Source organism: Hyla sarda, chromosome 6 (genome assembly GCF_029499605.1).
Source record: "Hyla sarda isolate aHylSar1 chromosome 6, aHylSar1.hap1, whole genome shotgun sequence".
In the NCBI taxonomy this organism is placed as follows: Eukaryota; Metazoa; Chordata; class Amphibia; order Anura; family Hylidae; genus Hyla; species Hyla sarda.
Genome location: NC_079194.1, coordinates 125,904,775 through 125,920,076, shown reverse-complemented (window position 1 = coordinate 125,920,076; position 15,302 = coordinate 125,904,775). Strand labels below are relative to the sequence as shown.

The window sequence follows — 15,302 nt, the reverse complement described above, 5'->3', positions numbered from 1 at the left end:
CACATATAATGCCCCAATCATACGCCCCTCACATATAATGCCCCCATCATATGCCCCTCACATATAATGCCCCCATCATGCGCCCCTCACATATAATGCCCCCATCATGCGCCCCTCACATATAATGCCCCAATCATACGCCCCTCACATATTATGCCCCCCTCACATATAATGCCCCCTCATGCGCCCTTCACATATAATGCCCCCATCATGCGCCCCTCACATATAATGCCCCCATCATGCGCCCCTCACATATAATACCCCAATCATACGCCCCTCACATATAATGCCTCCCTCACATATAATGCCCCATCATATGCCCCTCACATATAATGCCCCCATCATACGCCCCTCACATATAATGCCCCCATCATGTGCCCCTCACATATATTTCCCCCATCATGCACCCCTCACATATAAAGCCCCCATCATATGCCCCTCACATATAATGCCCCCATCATACGCCCCTCACATATAATGCCCACATCATGCGCGCCTCACATATATTGCCCCCTTCATGGGGCCCCCAACACATATAATGCCCCCATCATGCGCCCCTCACATATAATGCCCCCATCATGCGCCCCTCACATATAATGCCCCCATCATATGCCCCTCACATATAATGCCCCAATCATACGCCCCTCACATATAATGCCCCCATCATATGCCCCTCACATATAATGCCCCCATCATGCGCCCCTCACATATAATGTCCCCATCATATGCCCCTCACATATAATGCCCCCATCATGCGCCCCTCACATATAATGCCCCAATCATACGCCCCTCACATATAATGCCCCCCTCACATATAATGCCCCCTCATGCGCCCTTCACATATAATGCCCCCATCATGCGCCCCTCACATATAATGCCCCCATCATGCGCCCCTCACATATAATACCCCAATCATACGCCCCTCACATATAATGCCCCCCTCACATATAATGCCCCCTCATGCGCCCCTCACATATAATGCCCCAATCATACGCCCCTCACATATAATGCCCCCTCATGCGCTTTTCACATATAATGCCCCCATCATGCGCCCCTCATCATCCACCAGCAACACCCCCCACCAGCAGTAGCACCCCCATCATCCACCAGGAACCCCCTCCCCATTCCCCCAACCCCCTGTGGTAATAGCATGAGCTGACAGATGATGTAGGTGCTACTTCTGGGTTGGGGGGAGCATTAGGTAGGCAGCAGTTTCCCCACATTAGGAAGGTAGCAGTTTCCTCACATTAGAAGTGTTGCATGTTCCCCAAATTAGGAAGGTAGCAGTTTCCCCACATTAGGAAGGTTGCATGTTCCCCACATTAGGAAGGTAGCATGTTCCCCACATTAGGAAGGTAGCATGTTCCCCACATTAGGAAGGTAGCATGTTCCCCACATTAGGAAGGTAGAAGTTTCCCCATATTAGGAAGGTTGCATGTTCCCCACATTAGGAAGGTAGCAGTTTCCCCACGTTAGGAAGGTTGCATGTTCCCCACATTAGGTAGGCAGCAGTTTCCCCACATTAGGAAGGTTGCATGTTCCCCACATTAGGAAGGTAGCATGTTCCCCACATTAGGAAGGTAGCATGTTCCCCACATTAGGAAGGTAGAAGTTTCCCCATATTAGGAAGGTTGCATGTTCCCCACATTAGGAAGGTAGCAGTTTCCCCACATTAGGAAGGTTGCATGTTCCCCACATTAGGTAGGCAGCAGTTTCCCCACATTAGGAAGGTTGCATGTTCCCCACATTAGGAAGGTAGCATGTTCCCCACATTAGGAAGGTAGCATGTTCCCCACATTAGGAAGGTAGAAGTTTCCCCACATTAGGAAGGTTGCATGTTCCCCACATTAGGAAGGTAGCATGTTCCCCACATTAGGAAGGTAGCATGTTCCCCACATTAGGAAGGTAGAAGTTTCCCCACATTAGGAAGGTTGCATGTTCCCCACATTAGGGAGGAAGCGGTCTCCCCACATTAGTAAGTGAAGGTAATGGGCTCTATTGGATGGGGCGTGGGGTTATGATCGCGAACGTAGATGATGCGCCCCCATCAAGTCTTGTGTAAAGTCTTCCGGCATTTAGGGCTGCTTGCCCGAAGCAGGGCTAAATGCCTGAAGAAGTCACCTGCCCGGCGCCCTGAACTGCATGTTGCGGTCGTCGGGCAATACAAATTGCACATCCCTAGTGCCGGCTCCAAAATTTTGTTCCACGGGCCACAAATGGCCCGCTGGCCGGGAGTTTGAGACCCCTGTCTCATCCCCTATCCAAAGATGGGTGCTGCATGCAAGATAGCAGGGGTCCCCAGCGGCAGGACCCTCGCGATCAGACTTTGGATAGGGGATAAGATGTCTTAGGGCAGGAGTACCCCTTTAAACAGATGGGTGGTAAAAGATAAGGGCAAGACCAAAGGGGTGAAGCTAAGGAGGGTGGCAAAATTAGGTTTTTCCTAGGGTGGCAAAAATCCTTGCATAATACTCCAGAGCTGCAAATTGTTGGGGCCGATTTACTAACTTAAAGGGGTTTAACCATGATCCACTTTCTACAGCAAACCTAATATTTTCCTAATGAAATGCCTGCCTCTGAAAAATAACACAGCCATGACATTATTTCCTGGTCTCTGCCTTCACTTTATCCACTACCTTTTTCAAATGAAAATCTGTGTGATGGGCGGAGCTTCTGACTGTCACATGATTTGCTTTGAACTTCATTTCTCAGCAGTCTTTAGTGCAGATGCTTATCCCTGTGCTGCATGAAGAATCTCGTCTTCATAATGGTAAAGTTATCTCTTCTCTCCTCACACAGTGTACAGTGTTATTATGGGGAAAAACATCATTCCCCTCCCCTCCTGCCCAGTGAATTTAGAGTTACAACCTGTAATATAGACGGTATAGCAGGACATTATATTATATTTACTTCATCCTGATTAGTATATATTTAGCCACGCTAGCAGACTCCCTCATACACAAGTATATATACGTGAACTATGTCCAGTGTAGCAGCTATATACGCTGCAGTCTATTTGGTTGTATATTCATTGGCCCTCATTTACTATTGCAAACCTGACATATATTGTCGGGTTGAGCGCCAGATTCTGTTGCATCGCGCCAGAAATTCTGTCTGTGCCAGATTGTGTGCCAGAATTGAAAGAACCCCGACTAACTCTCCATTTTGCGAAAAAAAAAACTACAGGACCTACAGGACCTATCCCATGGAAACAAACGAAAAACAAGGGAGCATCCAGCCTATATTGGTAGGGCTGCCTTTGATAATTACTTGTATTCGGAAATATGTTTCATTTCACATAATGCATACATTGAAACCTATTTATCTTCATGGTAAAACCCCTTTACATGTGCCAGAAAAATCCACCCACCTTATTCATTGAATGTTTGAAGCATTTTATACACCTCACTAGATACATTTCAAAGGTATAAAGAAAAGGGATGTTGACCAAGTGGTGCTTAAAAAGGTTATCCACATTTGAAAAAAAATCATAAAAAAATAAAAAACGTTACTAAGCTTTCTTATCATGGCGATCCACAATACAAGCTCCGGTGGGAGTTTTACAAGCAGCCATCATGGGACCTCTGCAGCCAGTCCGTGACCTTAGTCATCACATGCAGTACCCCTGACATCAGTGATGGGAGATGTTCTCCCTCCAAAAAAACATAACACAAGTTAACCAATAAGTTCTATGGGGGAGATTTATCAAGACCTGTGCTGAGGAAAAGTAGTCCAGTTGCCCAGAGCAACCAATCAGATCACTTCATTCATTTTTCAGAGGTCCTTTTAAAAATTTAAGAAGCAAACTTTTCCTCTGGACAGGTTCTGATAAATCTCCCCCTATGATTTTTTTTTTAAATGACACCTATTAAAGAAAAACGAGTCCTTAACCCCTTAGGACACAGACCTTTTGGCCTTGAGGACACAGCAAAATAAAATGTTAGCATTTTAGTTTTTTTCCACCTCGCATTTTAGATCCTTAAGGACACAGGGCGAATGGGAATGATTTCAGCAGGCATCCCGTTCTGATCACCGCCCAGCAAGCGTCGTGGTGATCGGAACAATGCAGGGCGTTTGGTACCTCCTGCCTCCTTAAGTCCCAGGACGCAGGGCGTACCTGTACGCCCAGCATGGCAGGATAGTCTTTCATTGTCCAGTCATACTGGGAGTTGTAGTTTTGCAACAGCTGGAGGTCCACTGTTTGGGAAACACTGCCTTCGGTGGAGGAGACATACGCCATTCTTGCCTCCGACAGAGTCCTCCAGTGAGGGAGAAGAGGAAGACTCCACTTTCTTCCTCTTCTGCCTCCTAATCATCCAGTGATGATGAGCCCCCCTAGTAGGTGAGGCCGCAGGGCAATGCCAGAAAAGACCCCCATACTAGTGACCCTGTCCTCCATATTAGCAACCTTGTCCCCTTCACAATTTTCTGTGTTCCCCATATAGGTTACCCCAGTTCAGGATGGTAATGAGCCACAGATTCCTGGGTTTGTTGGCCACTCAGGAATCCAAATTGACCCCACAGTCCTCACTGAAATGGACTTTGGGGGAGATTTATCAAAACCTGTGCAGAGGAAAACTTGCCAAGTTGCCCATAGCAATCAATCGGATCGCTTCTTTCATTTTCATGAAAGCCTGTGAAAAAAATGGAAGAAATTATCTGATTGGTTGCTATGGGCACCTGGACAACTTTTCCTCTGCACAGGTTTTGATAAATCTCCCCCTTTATGCTTTTTTTTTCAGTGAGAACTTTGTCAATTTGATGGTGGCTCAAATAAACTTGTACCCCCAACAGCTTGTGGCCCAACACCCCGATGCTTTTTTGGCAAGGCCCAATAGTCACTAAAGATTAGGCAATACTGGAGTGGGGATGTTCTGTACAACACCCCGCTTTGCAGTATGGCCATGAGAAAAGCTCACTTCTTAGGCTAAGTTTCCACTTGTTTTTTTTATAACGAAATTTTTATTAATTTTTAATAAAGCGTGTGTGTGTGTGTGTTTCACTTTTTTTTTCTATATTTTTTTAAATTTTAGGTAGTACTACTACTGCCATCATGTAACACACTGTTCCATGATGGGAGTAGTAGTACCTGTTCTAATAGACATATCGCCCCGGGTGTCACTCCTGACACCCGATGTGATTATCCATAATATAGCAGAGATGTGAAGCGGCTTTATACAGTGCTCGCATCTCTGCTCTGTACTCTGGCCAGTGATGTGAATAGAAAATCACTCATTCATATTTTCCACCCAGAGTGGTGATTGGCCGGATGGTTGCAGCCAATCACAGCTCTGAGGGAAATATGAATGAGTGATGTTCTATTCATATCACTGGCCGGCCGGAGTAGAGAGCACAGAAGAAAGCCGCTCCGCATCTCCGCAATAGATAGGACGATTGCATCTGGTGTCAGGAGTGACACCTGCTGTGATCTGTCCTTAACTGCAGGTACTACTACTCAACATGGAGAACAATCTGCTCCATGCTGGGAGCTGTAGTACCTGCATTAATAGACAGATCGCAGCGAGTGTAACTTCTGACACCTGTTGCGATCTGTCTATTAATGCAGGTACTACAGCTCCCAGCATGGAGCAGATTGCGCTCCATGCTGGGAGCTGTAGTACCTGCATTTAAAGGGGTACTGCCGTGGAAAACTTTTTTTTTTAAATCAACGGGTGCCAGAAAGTTAAACAGATTTGTAAATCACTTCTGTTAAAAATTTTTAATCCTTCCAGTACTTTTTAGGGGCTGTATACTAAAGAGAAATAAAAAAAAAATGCATTTCCTCTGATGTCATGACCACAGTGCTCTCTGCTGACCTCTGCTGTACATTTTAGGAACTGTCCAGAGCAGGAGAAAATCCCCATAGCAAACATATGCTGCTCTGGACAGTTCCTAAAATGGACAGCAGAGGTCAACAGAGAGAGCACTGTGGTCATGACATCAGAGGAAATGCATTTCTTTTTTGGATTTCTCTTTATTATACAGCCCCTAAAAAGTACTGGAAGGATTAAGATTGTTTAATAGAAGTGATTTACAAATCTGTTTAACTTTCTGGCACCAGTTGATTTAAAAAAAAAAAGTTTTCCACGGGAGTACCCCTTTAAGGAAAGATCACAGCGGATGTCACTCCTGACACCCGCTGTGATCCTCCTGTATAATGTATAGATGCTGGCGGCCGCTCTTCTATGATCTCCTGCACTGACGTATATATATACATCTACTCATATTTCCCACAGAGAGTTGTGATTGGCTGGAACCATCTGGCCAATCACAGCTCTCTGCGGGAAATATGAATAGGTGTATATATACGTCAGTGCAGGGGACCATATAAGAGCGTCCAGCCGCATCTATGCATTATACAGGAGGATCGCAACGGACCCGGAGCAATCTGTCAATTAGTACAGGTACTCCTACTCCCATCATGGAACAGTGGGAGTAGTAGTACTACCTAAAGAATGTTTAAAAAAAAAAAGTGAAAAACACACTACATTTTTATTATTGTCGGCTACATTTTTAGGTCCCCGCCCGCCCACTTAAATTGATCCCTGTTTAAAAATTAATAAAAATGTTATAAAAAAGATAAATTTAGTTGAATACAATTTTTTCCATCACTACTGTATCTTTTTTATTATTCTTTTTTAAAGGGGTACTCCGGTGGAAAACTTTTTTAAATTAACTGGTGCCAGAAAGTTAAACAGATTTATAAATTACTTCTATTAAATCTTAATCCTTCCAGTACTTATTAGCTGCTGAATACTACAGAGGAAATTATTTTCTTTTTTGAAAACAGTTCTCTCTGCTGACATCTCTGCCCATTTTAAGAACTGTCCAGAGTAGGAAAAAATCCCCATAGCAAACATATGCTGCTCTGGACAGTTCCTAAAATTAACAAAGATGTCAGCAGAGAGCACTGTGCTCGTGATGTCAGCAGAGAGAACTGTTTTCAAAAAATAAAATAATTTCCTCTGTAGTATTCAGCAGCTAATAAGGACTGGAAGGATTAAGATTTTTTAATAGAAGTAATTTACAAATATGTTTAACTTTCTGGCACCAGTTGATTTAAAAAAAAAAGTTTTCCACCGGAGTACCCCTTTAATGTACGTATTAGAGTTTAGGATACGACGGTTGCGTCATGTAGCCCTGACCACAAATGACATTTTACATATACATGTGCAACTTGTAGAAAGTTATAATTTATGAATAATATAATAGAGACAGAAACTCAGGGCCAGTACAGGGATGTAATGTATATGACTAATATACCGTATATCCCGGCGTATAAGATGACTTTTTAACCCCGAATTTTCTTCTGAAAAGTCGGGGGTCGTCTTATACGCCGGGTATAGGGGTCCGGCATAGGAATACTTACGATTATAGTGCCGGCTCCTGTGTGCGGCTGCATGCGGGGCCGGCCAGAGCATGTACAAACTAATAACTGTATACTTAAAAACCAGGGTGCCTCCAGCTGTTGTGAAACTACAACTCCCAGCATGCCCGGACCGGCAAAGGCTGTCCGGGCATGCTGGTAGTTGTAGTTTCACAACAGCTGGAGGCACCCTGGTTTTTAGTATTCATGAATTAGTTTTTACATGCTCTGGCCGGCCCCCGCCTGCAGCCGCACACAGGAGCCGGCACGATAATCATAAGTATTCCTATGCCGGACATCCCCGTGTCCCGAAAAATCTTTTCGGGACATAAGGATGTCCGCAGGTCACTTACCATTCCCCGCCTGCCGCGCGTCCTCCTCCGGTCCTCCTGCGGTCTTCCTCCAGTCCTTCTGCGCTTCTCCACCGATCTATGGTTGTACGCACGGGACGTCAGTGACGTCCCGTGCGTATAACCATAGAGGCGCAGGAGGACCGGAGGAGGACGAGCGCGGCCAGGGCCTGGTGAGTGACCGGCGGCGCGTCATCTACAGTGTTCCGATCACCACTCCTCTGGTCCCGGGACTGCTGCTATGGTCCATAGGCCATAGCAGTAGATTGTGACCCCGGGCCGGAGGAGCGGTGACCGGATCACTGTGGGGGGCAGTACACAGACATACAGCCTCCAGCCATACACTCTATATGGCTGGAAGTTGTATGTCTGTGGGGGGAGCTGCCTACTATTATGTGGGGGGGGGGGAGCTGCCGACCTAATGTGGGGGAACATGCTTCCGACCTAATGTGGGGGAACATGCTGCCGACCTAATGTAGGGGAACATGCTGCCGACCTAATGCTAATGTGGGGGAACTATAAGGTACTGTACATAGCGGTAGGAGGGGTAGTCTTATACGGCAAGTATATCCCAAACTCTATATTTTAACTGTAAAAGTTGGGGGTCGTCTTATACGCCCAGTCGTCTTATACGCCGGCATATACGGTATGTGCTTTCATCAGTGATTCCACCAGCAGAATAGTGCATAATATAGGATGCAACTAAGGTTCAGTACAAGGTAAGTAATGTAATGTACAAAATGACCCCACCAGCAAGGAAAGAAATGTAATATACAGTGTGCATTAGGAACGTCATTAGACCTTTTTTTCACATTTGACTTGTGATAAAATTAAAAAAGAAATTCCCCCAGGTTTTTTCCCCCATCATTCTGCACTTAAAGGAGTACTCCAGGATCTGAAAACTTATCCCCTATCCTAAGCATAGGGAATAAGTGTCAGATCACAGGGTGTCCGACCACTGGGACCAGGCAATCTGTACAAAGGGCGTGTGTCGACCACTGCACGAAGTGGCGGCCCGACACGCCCCATCAATGCAGCGCTATGGCAGAGCCGGAGATTGCCGAATGAAGAGCTCTGGCTCTTTCATAGCGTTGTATTGAGGTGGCGTGTTGGTTGCCACTTCGTGCGGTGGTCAACGCGCTCTCTTTCTGCAGACTGCCAGGGATTCCGTTAGGGATATTGCGGAGCGTCCCAGCGGTCGGACCCCCCGCAATCTGACACTTATCTCCCATCCTTAGGATAGAGGATAAGTTTTCAGATCCTGGAATACTCCATTAATACTCCATAATGAGAAAGTAAAAACAGAATGTTAGAAATATTTGCTAATTAATTTAAAAAAATGGTATTAGGTGAAGAATAATGGGGAGATATAATTTTTTATTTATTTATTTTAGCACAAGGTCCCAATATAAAAAAAAGTAAAGGGTCAGAAATCTTTTCAAATGCTTGTACACAGTAACTTCACCTACTAAATAGTGCTGCATTAAACAGGACTTATTTCAGGGTCTTTACAGGATAAGAAATGTACACAGTGGGGGAGATGTATCAAAACCTGTCCAGAGGAAAAATTGCTGAGTTTCCCATAGCAACCAATCAGATCTGTTCTTTCAATCAATCTGATTGGTTGCTATGGGCAACTAAGGCACTTTTCCTCTGGACAGGTTTTGATAAATCTCCCCTAGTGACACCATCGGTAGAATAGAGAGTGCAGCTTTGGGGTAAAATACAGACTGTAACTCTGGATCAGTTCGGAATAAGTAACGTAATGTACATTACTTTGTATGTAGATTACATATTGATGTAAATAGCAAAATGTTGCTCAGAGGTGGACATGCCATTTAACATGACATTTTTGTACTTTTTAGCCGCACACACTTCCCAACTGTATCAAAAATTATTTAAGAAACAGAGAAATGCTTGTGCTGTAAGAAGCAGAGACTTTGCTTCCACCCTGGCATGCTGCCTGTCTCCTGGAAGCCAAACTTACATTCCATTTTCATGCCCATCTCTAAGCACTTCTTAAGCCGGCAAAACTGGCATCGGTTCCTGTGGTGTTTGTTAATAACGCAGTCTTGGCTGCTGCGACAGCTGTAAGTCAGGCTCTTCCTGACACTTCTCTTGAAGAAGCCCTTACATCCTTCACAACTAACGGCACCATAATGACGACCTGCGGAAGAAAAGCAGAATTGAAGAAAATTTATTTTTGTTTCCAATTAATAAGTCAATGCAAACAATAGGTTTGTGTGGAGTCTTAGAAAAGTAAAGTCACCACTTGTGTTTTATCTTTCTTACATTAAAGAGTACCTGTCACCAAATAAATGTTTAATATAGTGTTCCTTGTGTAATTAGCAGACACTTTCCTATACACTTGCTTTTAAAATTATCAACATAAATATGTTTAAAATGTAAAAGAAAAAACGTCCACTAGGTGGCGCTGTTCTGATCCCTGCTACAATTAATACAGTGAGTTTGGTCTCTTCCTGCCTGGCAGGAGACCAAACTCGGGAAGTGCTTCTTTGCACTGAGCCTGATTGACAGCTGCATAGAGCCTCACTGAAAGCTGCACAGACTTAAAGCGTAGCCGTCAGATCCAACAAAAAAACATTTTTTAAATAAATCACTCAGTACCTAATCCTGACCATGTACATCTAATTTTTATGTGTCTAGCACATTTTTTTATTACACTTTTAATTTAGCTCACTAGTCTGAATTCCTCCCAAAGGGAGAGGGCGTGGCCTCACTGTGCAGGTCTCCGCCCCCTCTCTCAGTATGCTGTCTGCTCACATCTCCTCTAGCATTAGCAAAACTACAACTCCCAGCTTGGCCTCACTGACAGTAGCAGGACACAAGTTGACAGTAGGAGGATTTTTCCTCCAGCTGTGTGCCCTGCGCTCACAGCTGTCAATCAAGAAAGTGTGTCCATGACATAGGTGACGACGCATGGACACAGCAGGACTAGTATGTGTCCAAGCAGGCAGGGGGAGGGGGGCAGTTGTTTGACTGACTTTTTCAGTATGAAATACTGAAAATTTTCTAATGAAAGCAATTGCAAAACCTATTGGCTTTGCATGCTTTACAACATAAACATTGGCCTTATTGTATCAACACATCTACAGCTCTAAACCCACTATTTTGGTCCCAATCCTATCGTCACGTATTAAAGTTTCAAATAATGTTACATCTGGAATGTTGTACTAATGTTGTACTAATATTTTACTAATATTGAGTACCTCCCCTATCTAATACCTAATCTATTTATGTGACGGACATTTGACTCTGACCGATACAGACTGCCCCAGGTGCTGATGTGATGATATGGGGAGCCATCGCAGTCAGTCACCCCTAGTAGTCATACAAGGGACAGTAACAGTTCAGTGATGTGCAGGATGTGTTGCCTCTCATCCTTTTCATCAGGTTAAAGGGGTACTCTGGAGAAAAACATTTTTTTTTCATATCAACTGGCTCCAGAAAGTTAAACAGATTTGTAAATTGCTTCTATTAAAAAATCTTAATCCTACCAGTACTTATCAACTGCTGAAGTTGAGTTGTTCTTTTCTGTCTGAAAACAGAGCTCTCTGCTGACACCTCTGTCTGTCTTAGGAACTGTCCAGAGTAGGAACAAATCCCCATAGCAAACCTCTCCTGCTAAGGACAGTTCCTGAGACAGACAGAGGTGTCAGCAGAGAGCACTGTTGTCAGACAGAAAAGAACAACTCATCTTCAGCAGCTGATAAATACTGGTAGAATTAAGATTTTATTTTTTTTTTTTATGAATTTACAAATCTGTTTGACTTTCTGGAACCAACTGATACAAAAAAAAATTGTTTTTCACCGGAGTACCCCTTTAATGCTCACTCCCACGCAAACAGTATCAGTTTCCCAGGGATGTCTTCACCAGCTGCAACATCTCTGTGCAAATGTGCCACAGGATGCCATACCTGTATGCCCCAATGCCCAACTTATCTTGTATCCAGGCTTGAGATGATTTTTTATGTAGCATACATGTCTGCACCCCTACCCACCAATTCTGGGTGATTTAATTTGCGACTATAAAGGGAAAACCCATCCACAATTACCTGATGCTTTGTCCCCACAGACTACACAATATTCTACAATCTGCGGACGCTGTATTTCTGCCTTGCCCAACAGTCTCTCCACGGAGGCGGCATCTGTTACTATCTAGAAGAATAGGAAGCACAGAAAGGAATAAGAATCTGTTGCTATGTGGAAGAACTAGGTCCATAGAAGAGAACAAGAATCCTAAAAACAAACAAGAAGCAAATGCACTGATTTCCTGAATGTCTCCTCATACCTGGATCCTTCCTGGCACAATGTTTTCAGTGGTAAATATGAGCTGCTTGGCATTGGGAGACTCTGGAGTTGCCAGTATCACCTTTCCTGCTCCAGATCCATCAGGGCTGGCCAAGATAAACTGTTGCTTTGGAGATGCAGAAGAATCTACAGCCGTCACAATCTGAATCTTTTGCCCGGTCTGCTGATCTGTCACAATCTGCAAAAATTATAAACCACAATTCGGATGATATATGAACAATGGTGAAGGTTCTATACGGTCTGTCGTGGACATGAAGTATATGACTGTACTTGTATATAAATGAAAAGGGAGAGACAAGTCCCTATTCTTTAGGTAAAGACAAATGCAGTATGATAAGAGATTCAAACTTAGCTGCATTGTCTATTATAGGCTGAGGTAGTCTGAAGCTCAGGCTGTGGTTACGTCCTACACCAGTGTTTCCCAACCAGGGTGCCTACAGATGCTCCAAAACTACGACTCCCAGCATGCCCGGACAGCCTTCGGCTGTCCGGGCATGCTGGGAGTTGTAGTTTTGCAACACCTGGAGGCACCCTGGTTGGGAAACACTATCCTATACTATGCTATACAATGCAGCCCTGCTTCATAGGGACACAGCTATGATCTGTAAGTACCATCTTCTAGAATTTATGCAGTGTACTTAAAATACCTGGATACGCTGTGGAGTTGATACGGCAGAGTCGGTGGAGATTATTTGGATACGCTGGGAGGAGCTGGTCATCACTGAAGATTCCTGAACCTGGAGAAAAAAAAAATCAACACTTCTAGAACCTTGGATGTCACCAGTGAGTAGAATATATCCTGCAAATCCCTAACCCAACAGGACTACAAAATGTTGAGGTCTAAGTCTTACAGAGCAAAATGCAATGTGTAATGTACATTGTGGCAACACCTCTAAGGCTGGAATTCCACTTCTTTTTTTTTTGGGGGGGGGGAACACCAAGAAAAACGCCAATTCTGCCGCATGGAGTTTTTTCGGCCAAAAAACACTGCAGCCAGATGTTAGCTGTAAATCAATGAAAAAACGCGAAATTCTTTTTCCACTTAGCGTTTTTCAGTTTGGTGTATTTTTGTTCCATGATGGGAGTAGTAGTACCTGTTCTAATAGACAGATCGCCCCGGGTCCGTTGCGATCCTTCTGCTTAATATATAGATGCGGCCAGCCGCTCTTCTATGGTCCCCTGCACTGCCGTATATATACACCTATTCATATTTCCCGCAGAGATGGTTCCAGCCAATCACAACTCTCTGTGGGAAATATGAATAGGTGTATATATACGGCAGTGCAGGGGACCATAGAAGAGCGGCCGCCCGCATCTATACATTATACAGGAGGATCACAGCGAGTGTCAGGAGTGATATACGCTGTGATCTTTCCTTAACTGAAGGTACTACTGCTCCCAACATGGAGGACACTCTGCTCCATGCTGGGAGCTGTAGTACCTGCAATAATAGACAGATCGCAACAGGTGTCAGAAGTTACACTCGCTGCAATCTGTCTATTAATGCAGGTACTACAACTCCCAGCATGGAGCAGATTGTGCTCCATGTTGGGAGAAGTAGTACCTGCAGTTAAAGGAGTACTCTGGTGCACACTTTTTTCATTTTATCCCGTCCGGGCTGCAAAATAAAAGAAAACACACTTTATCTTACCTGCCAACGAGCCCCCGGAGCTTCGGTACAGGTGTTCGGTCCCCGGGCTGTATTCTTCTTACTTCCTGTTAGCCCGGCACGTCACACGGAGCTTCAGCCTATCACCGGCCGAGGCGGGACATAGCTGCGACCGGTGATAGGCTGAAGCTCCGTGAGACGTGCCGGGCTAACAGGAAGTAAGAAGAATACAGCCCTGGGAACGAACACCTGTACCGGAGTGTACCGGAGCTCAGAGGGCTCGTTGGCAGGTAAGAGAAAGTGTTTTCTTTTATTTTGCCGCCCGGACGGGATAAAATGAAAAAAGTGCACACCGGAGTACTCCTTTAAGGACAGATCACAGCGGATGTCACTCCTGACACCCAACGCAATTGTCCTATCTATGCAGAGATGCGGAGCGTCTTTCTCCTAAACTCCGCATCTCTGCACTATACTCCGGCCGGCCAGTGACATGAATAGAACATCACTCATTGTGATTGGCTGCAACCATCCAGCCAATCCCCACTCTGGGAGGAAAATATGAATGAGTACTGTTCTATTCACATTACTGCCCGGCCGCAGTACAGAGCAGAGATGCGAGTGCTGTATAGAGCCGCTCCACATCTCTGCTATATTATGGATGATCTGTCTATTAGTACAGGTACTACTACTCCCATCATGGAACAGTCTGTTCCATGCTGGGAGTAGTAGTACTACCCAAAAAAAAAATTAAAATAAAGAAAAAAAAGAGAACCACACACACACACACTTTATGAAAAATTAATTACAATTTCTTTATAAAAAAATAAAAAATTAGTTTAAGACATTTTTCCCATCCCTACTGCATCTTTTTTATTTATTTTATTTTTTTGATACCCAACAAATTTTGAAAAAACGCCAAAGGGGCCAAAAATGCAATTTCCACTCAAATGCAAAAGTGTCAGAAAAAACGTCAGATGCAGGAAATTGCACTGCCATTTTTTTCTGTGAAAAAATTGCAGTAAAAAGAAACCAAGTGGAATCCAAGCCTCAGGGTATGAAAATTCGGATGGAAGCACGTGAGGCTCTTTTCGCAATCAGTTTCTCTATTTGCTGGATCCAGCCAAAAAACATGTGCAAAAGTGGACACATTTTTAGAGAAGTCCAGTTAAAGAAATTGATCTGCCATGTGTGTTTTTGTTTTATTTATATATATTTATAAGTTTTTATTTATTTACGGTATATATTTTAAATAGATGTTTTTTTTTTTTTTTTTTTACTGTAGGAAACCTGACAAATATGGGGAAAAGGACACAGATCCATTAAATGGATAGAAAAAAAAAGGGAAAATTAAAGGGGTACTCCCCTGGAAAACATTTTTTTTTTTTTTTATCAACTGGTGGCAGAAAGTAAAACAGATTTGTAAATTAGAAAAAATGGTATGTACAGCTCACAATTAATTAGCCGAGGTGTAATATGGTTGAACACCTACACCTTAGGTGTAATATATATTTGTAAAAGAGAAAAAAGGGATTGTAACCATAACCTCAAAGGCCAATATCAGATATACTGATAGATGATGGATAATTAAAGGAACCGTGCTTCAAAGTATGATGAAAGCAATAGGTACATTTATTAAAATTCATAT

The 15,302-nt window shown here is 43.9% G+C and overlaps 1 protein-coding gene across 5 annotated transcripts in view; it reads right to left on the bottom strand.

Annotated features, from left to right (window-relative positions):
* LOC130276076 (nuclear receptor subfamily 2 group C member 2) overlaps positions 1-15,302 on the bottom strand; it is a 47,265-nt gene that overhangs the window by 21,037 nt on the left and 10,926 nt on the right. For all 5 annotated transcript variants that reach the window (XR_008845012.1, XM_056524938.1, XM_056524937.1 and 2 more), the window contains exons 2-5: positions 12,696-12,785; positions 12,029-12,226; positions 11,793-11,895; positions 9,704-9,883 (exon numbers count right to left, since the gene is read on the bottom strand). Coding sequence is in view for 4 of the 5 variants with exons in the window: in XM_056524938.1 (XP_056380913.1) it covers positions 9,704-9,883; positions 11,793-11,895; positions 12,029-12,226; positions 12,696-12,767 (553 nt within the window). In the remaining variant the exon portion in view is untranslated. The remainder of the gene's footprint in view (positions 1-9,703; positions 9,884-11,792; positions 11,896-12,028; positions 12,227-12,695; positions 12,786-15,302) is intronic.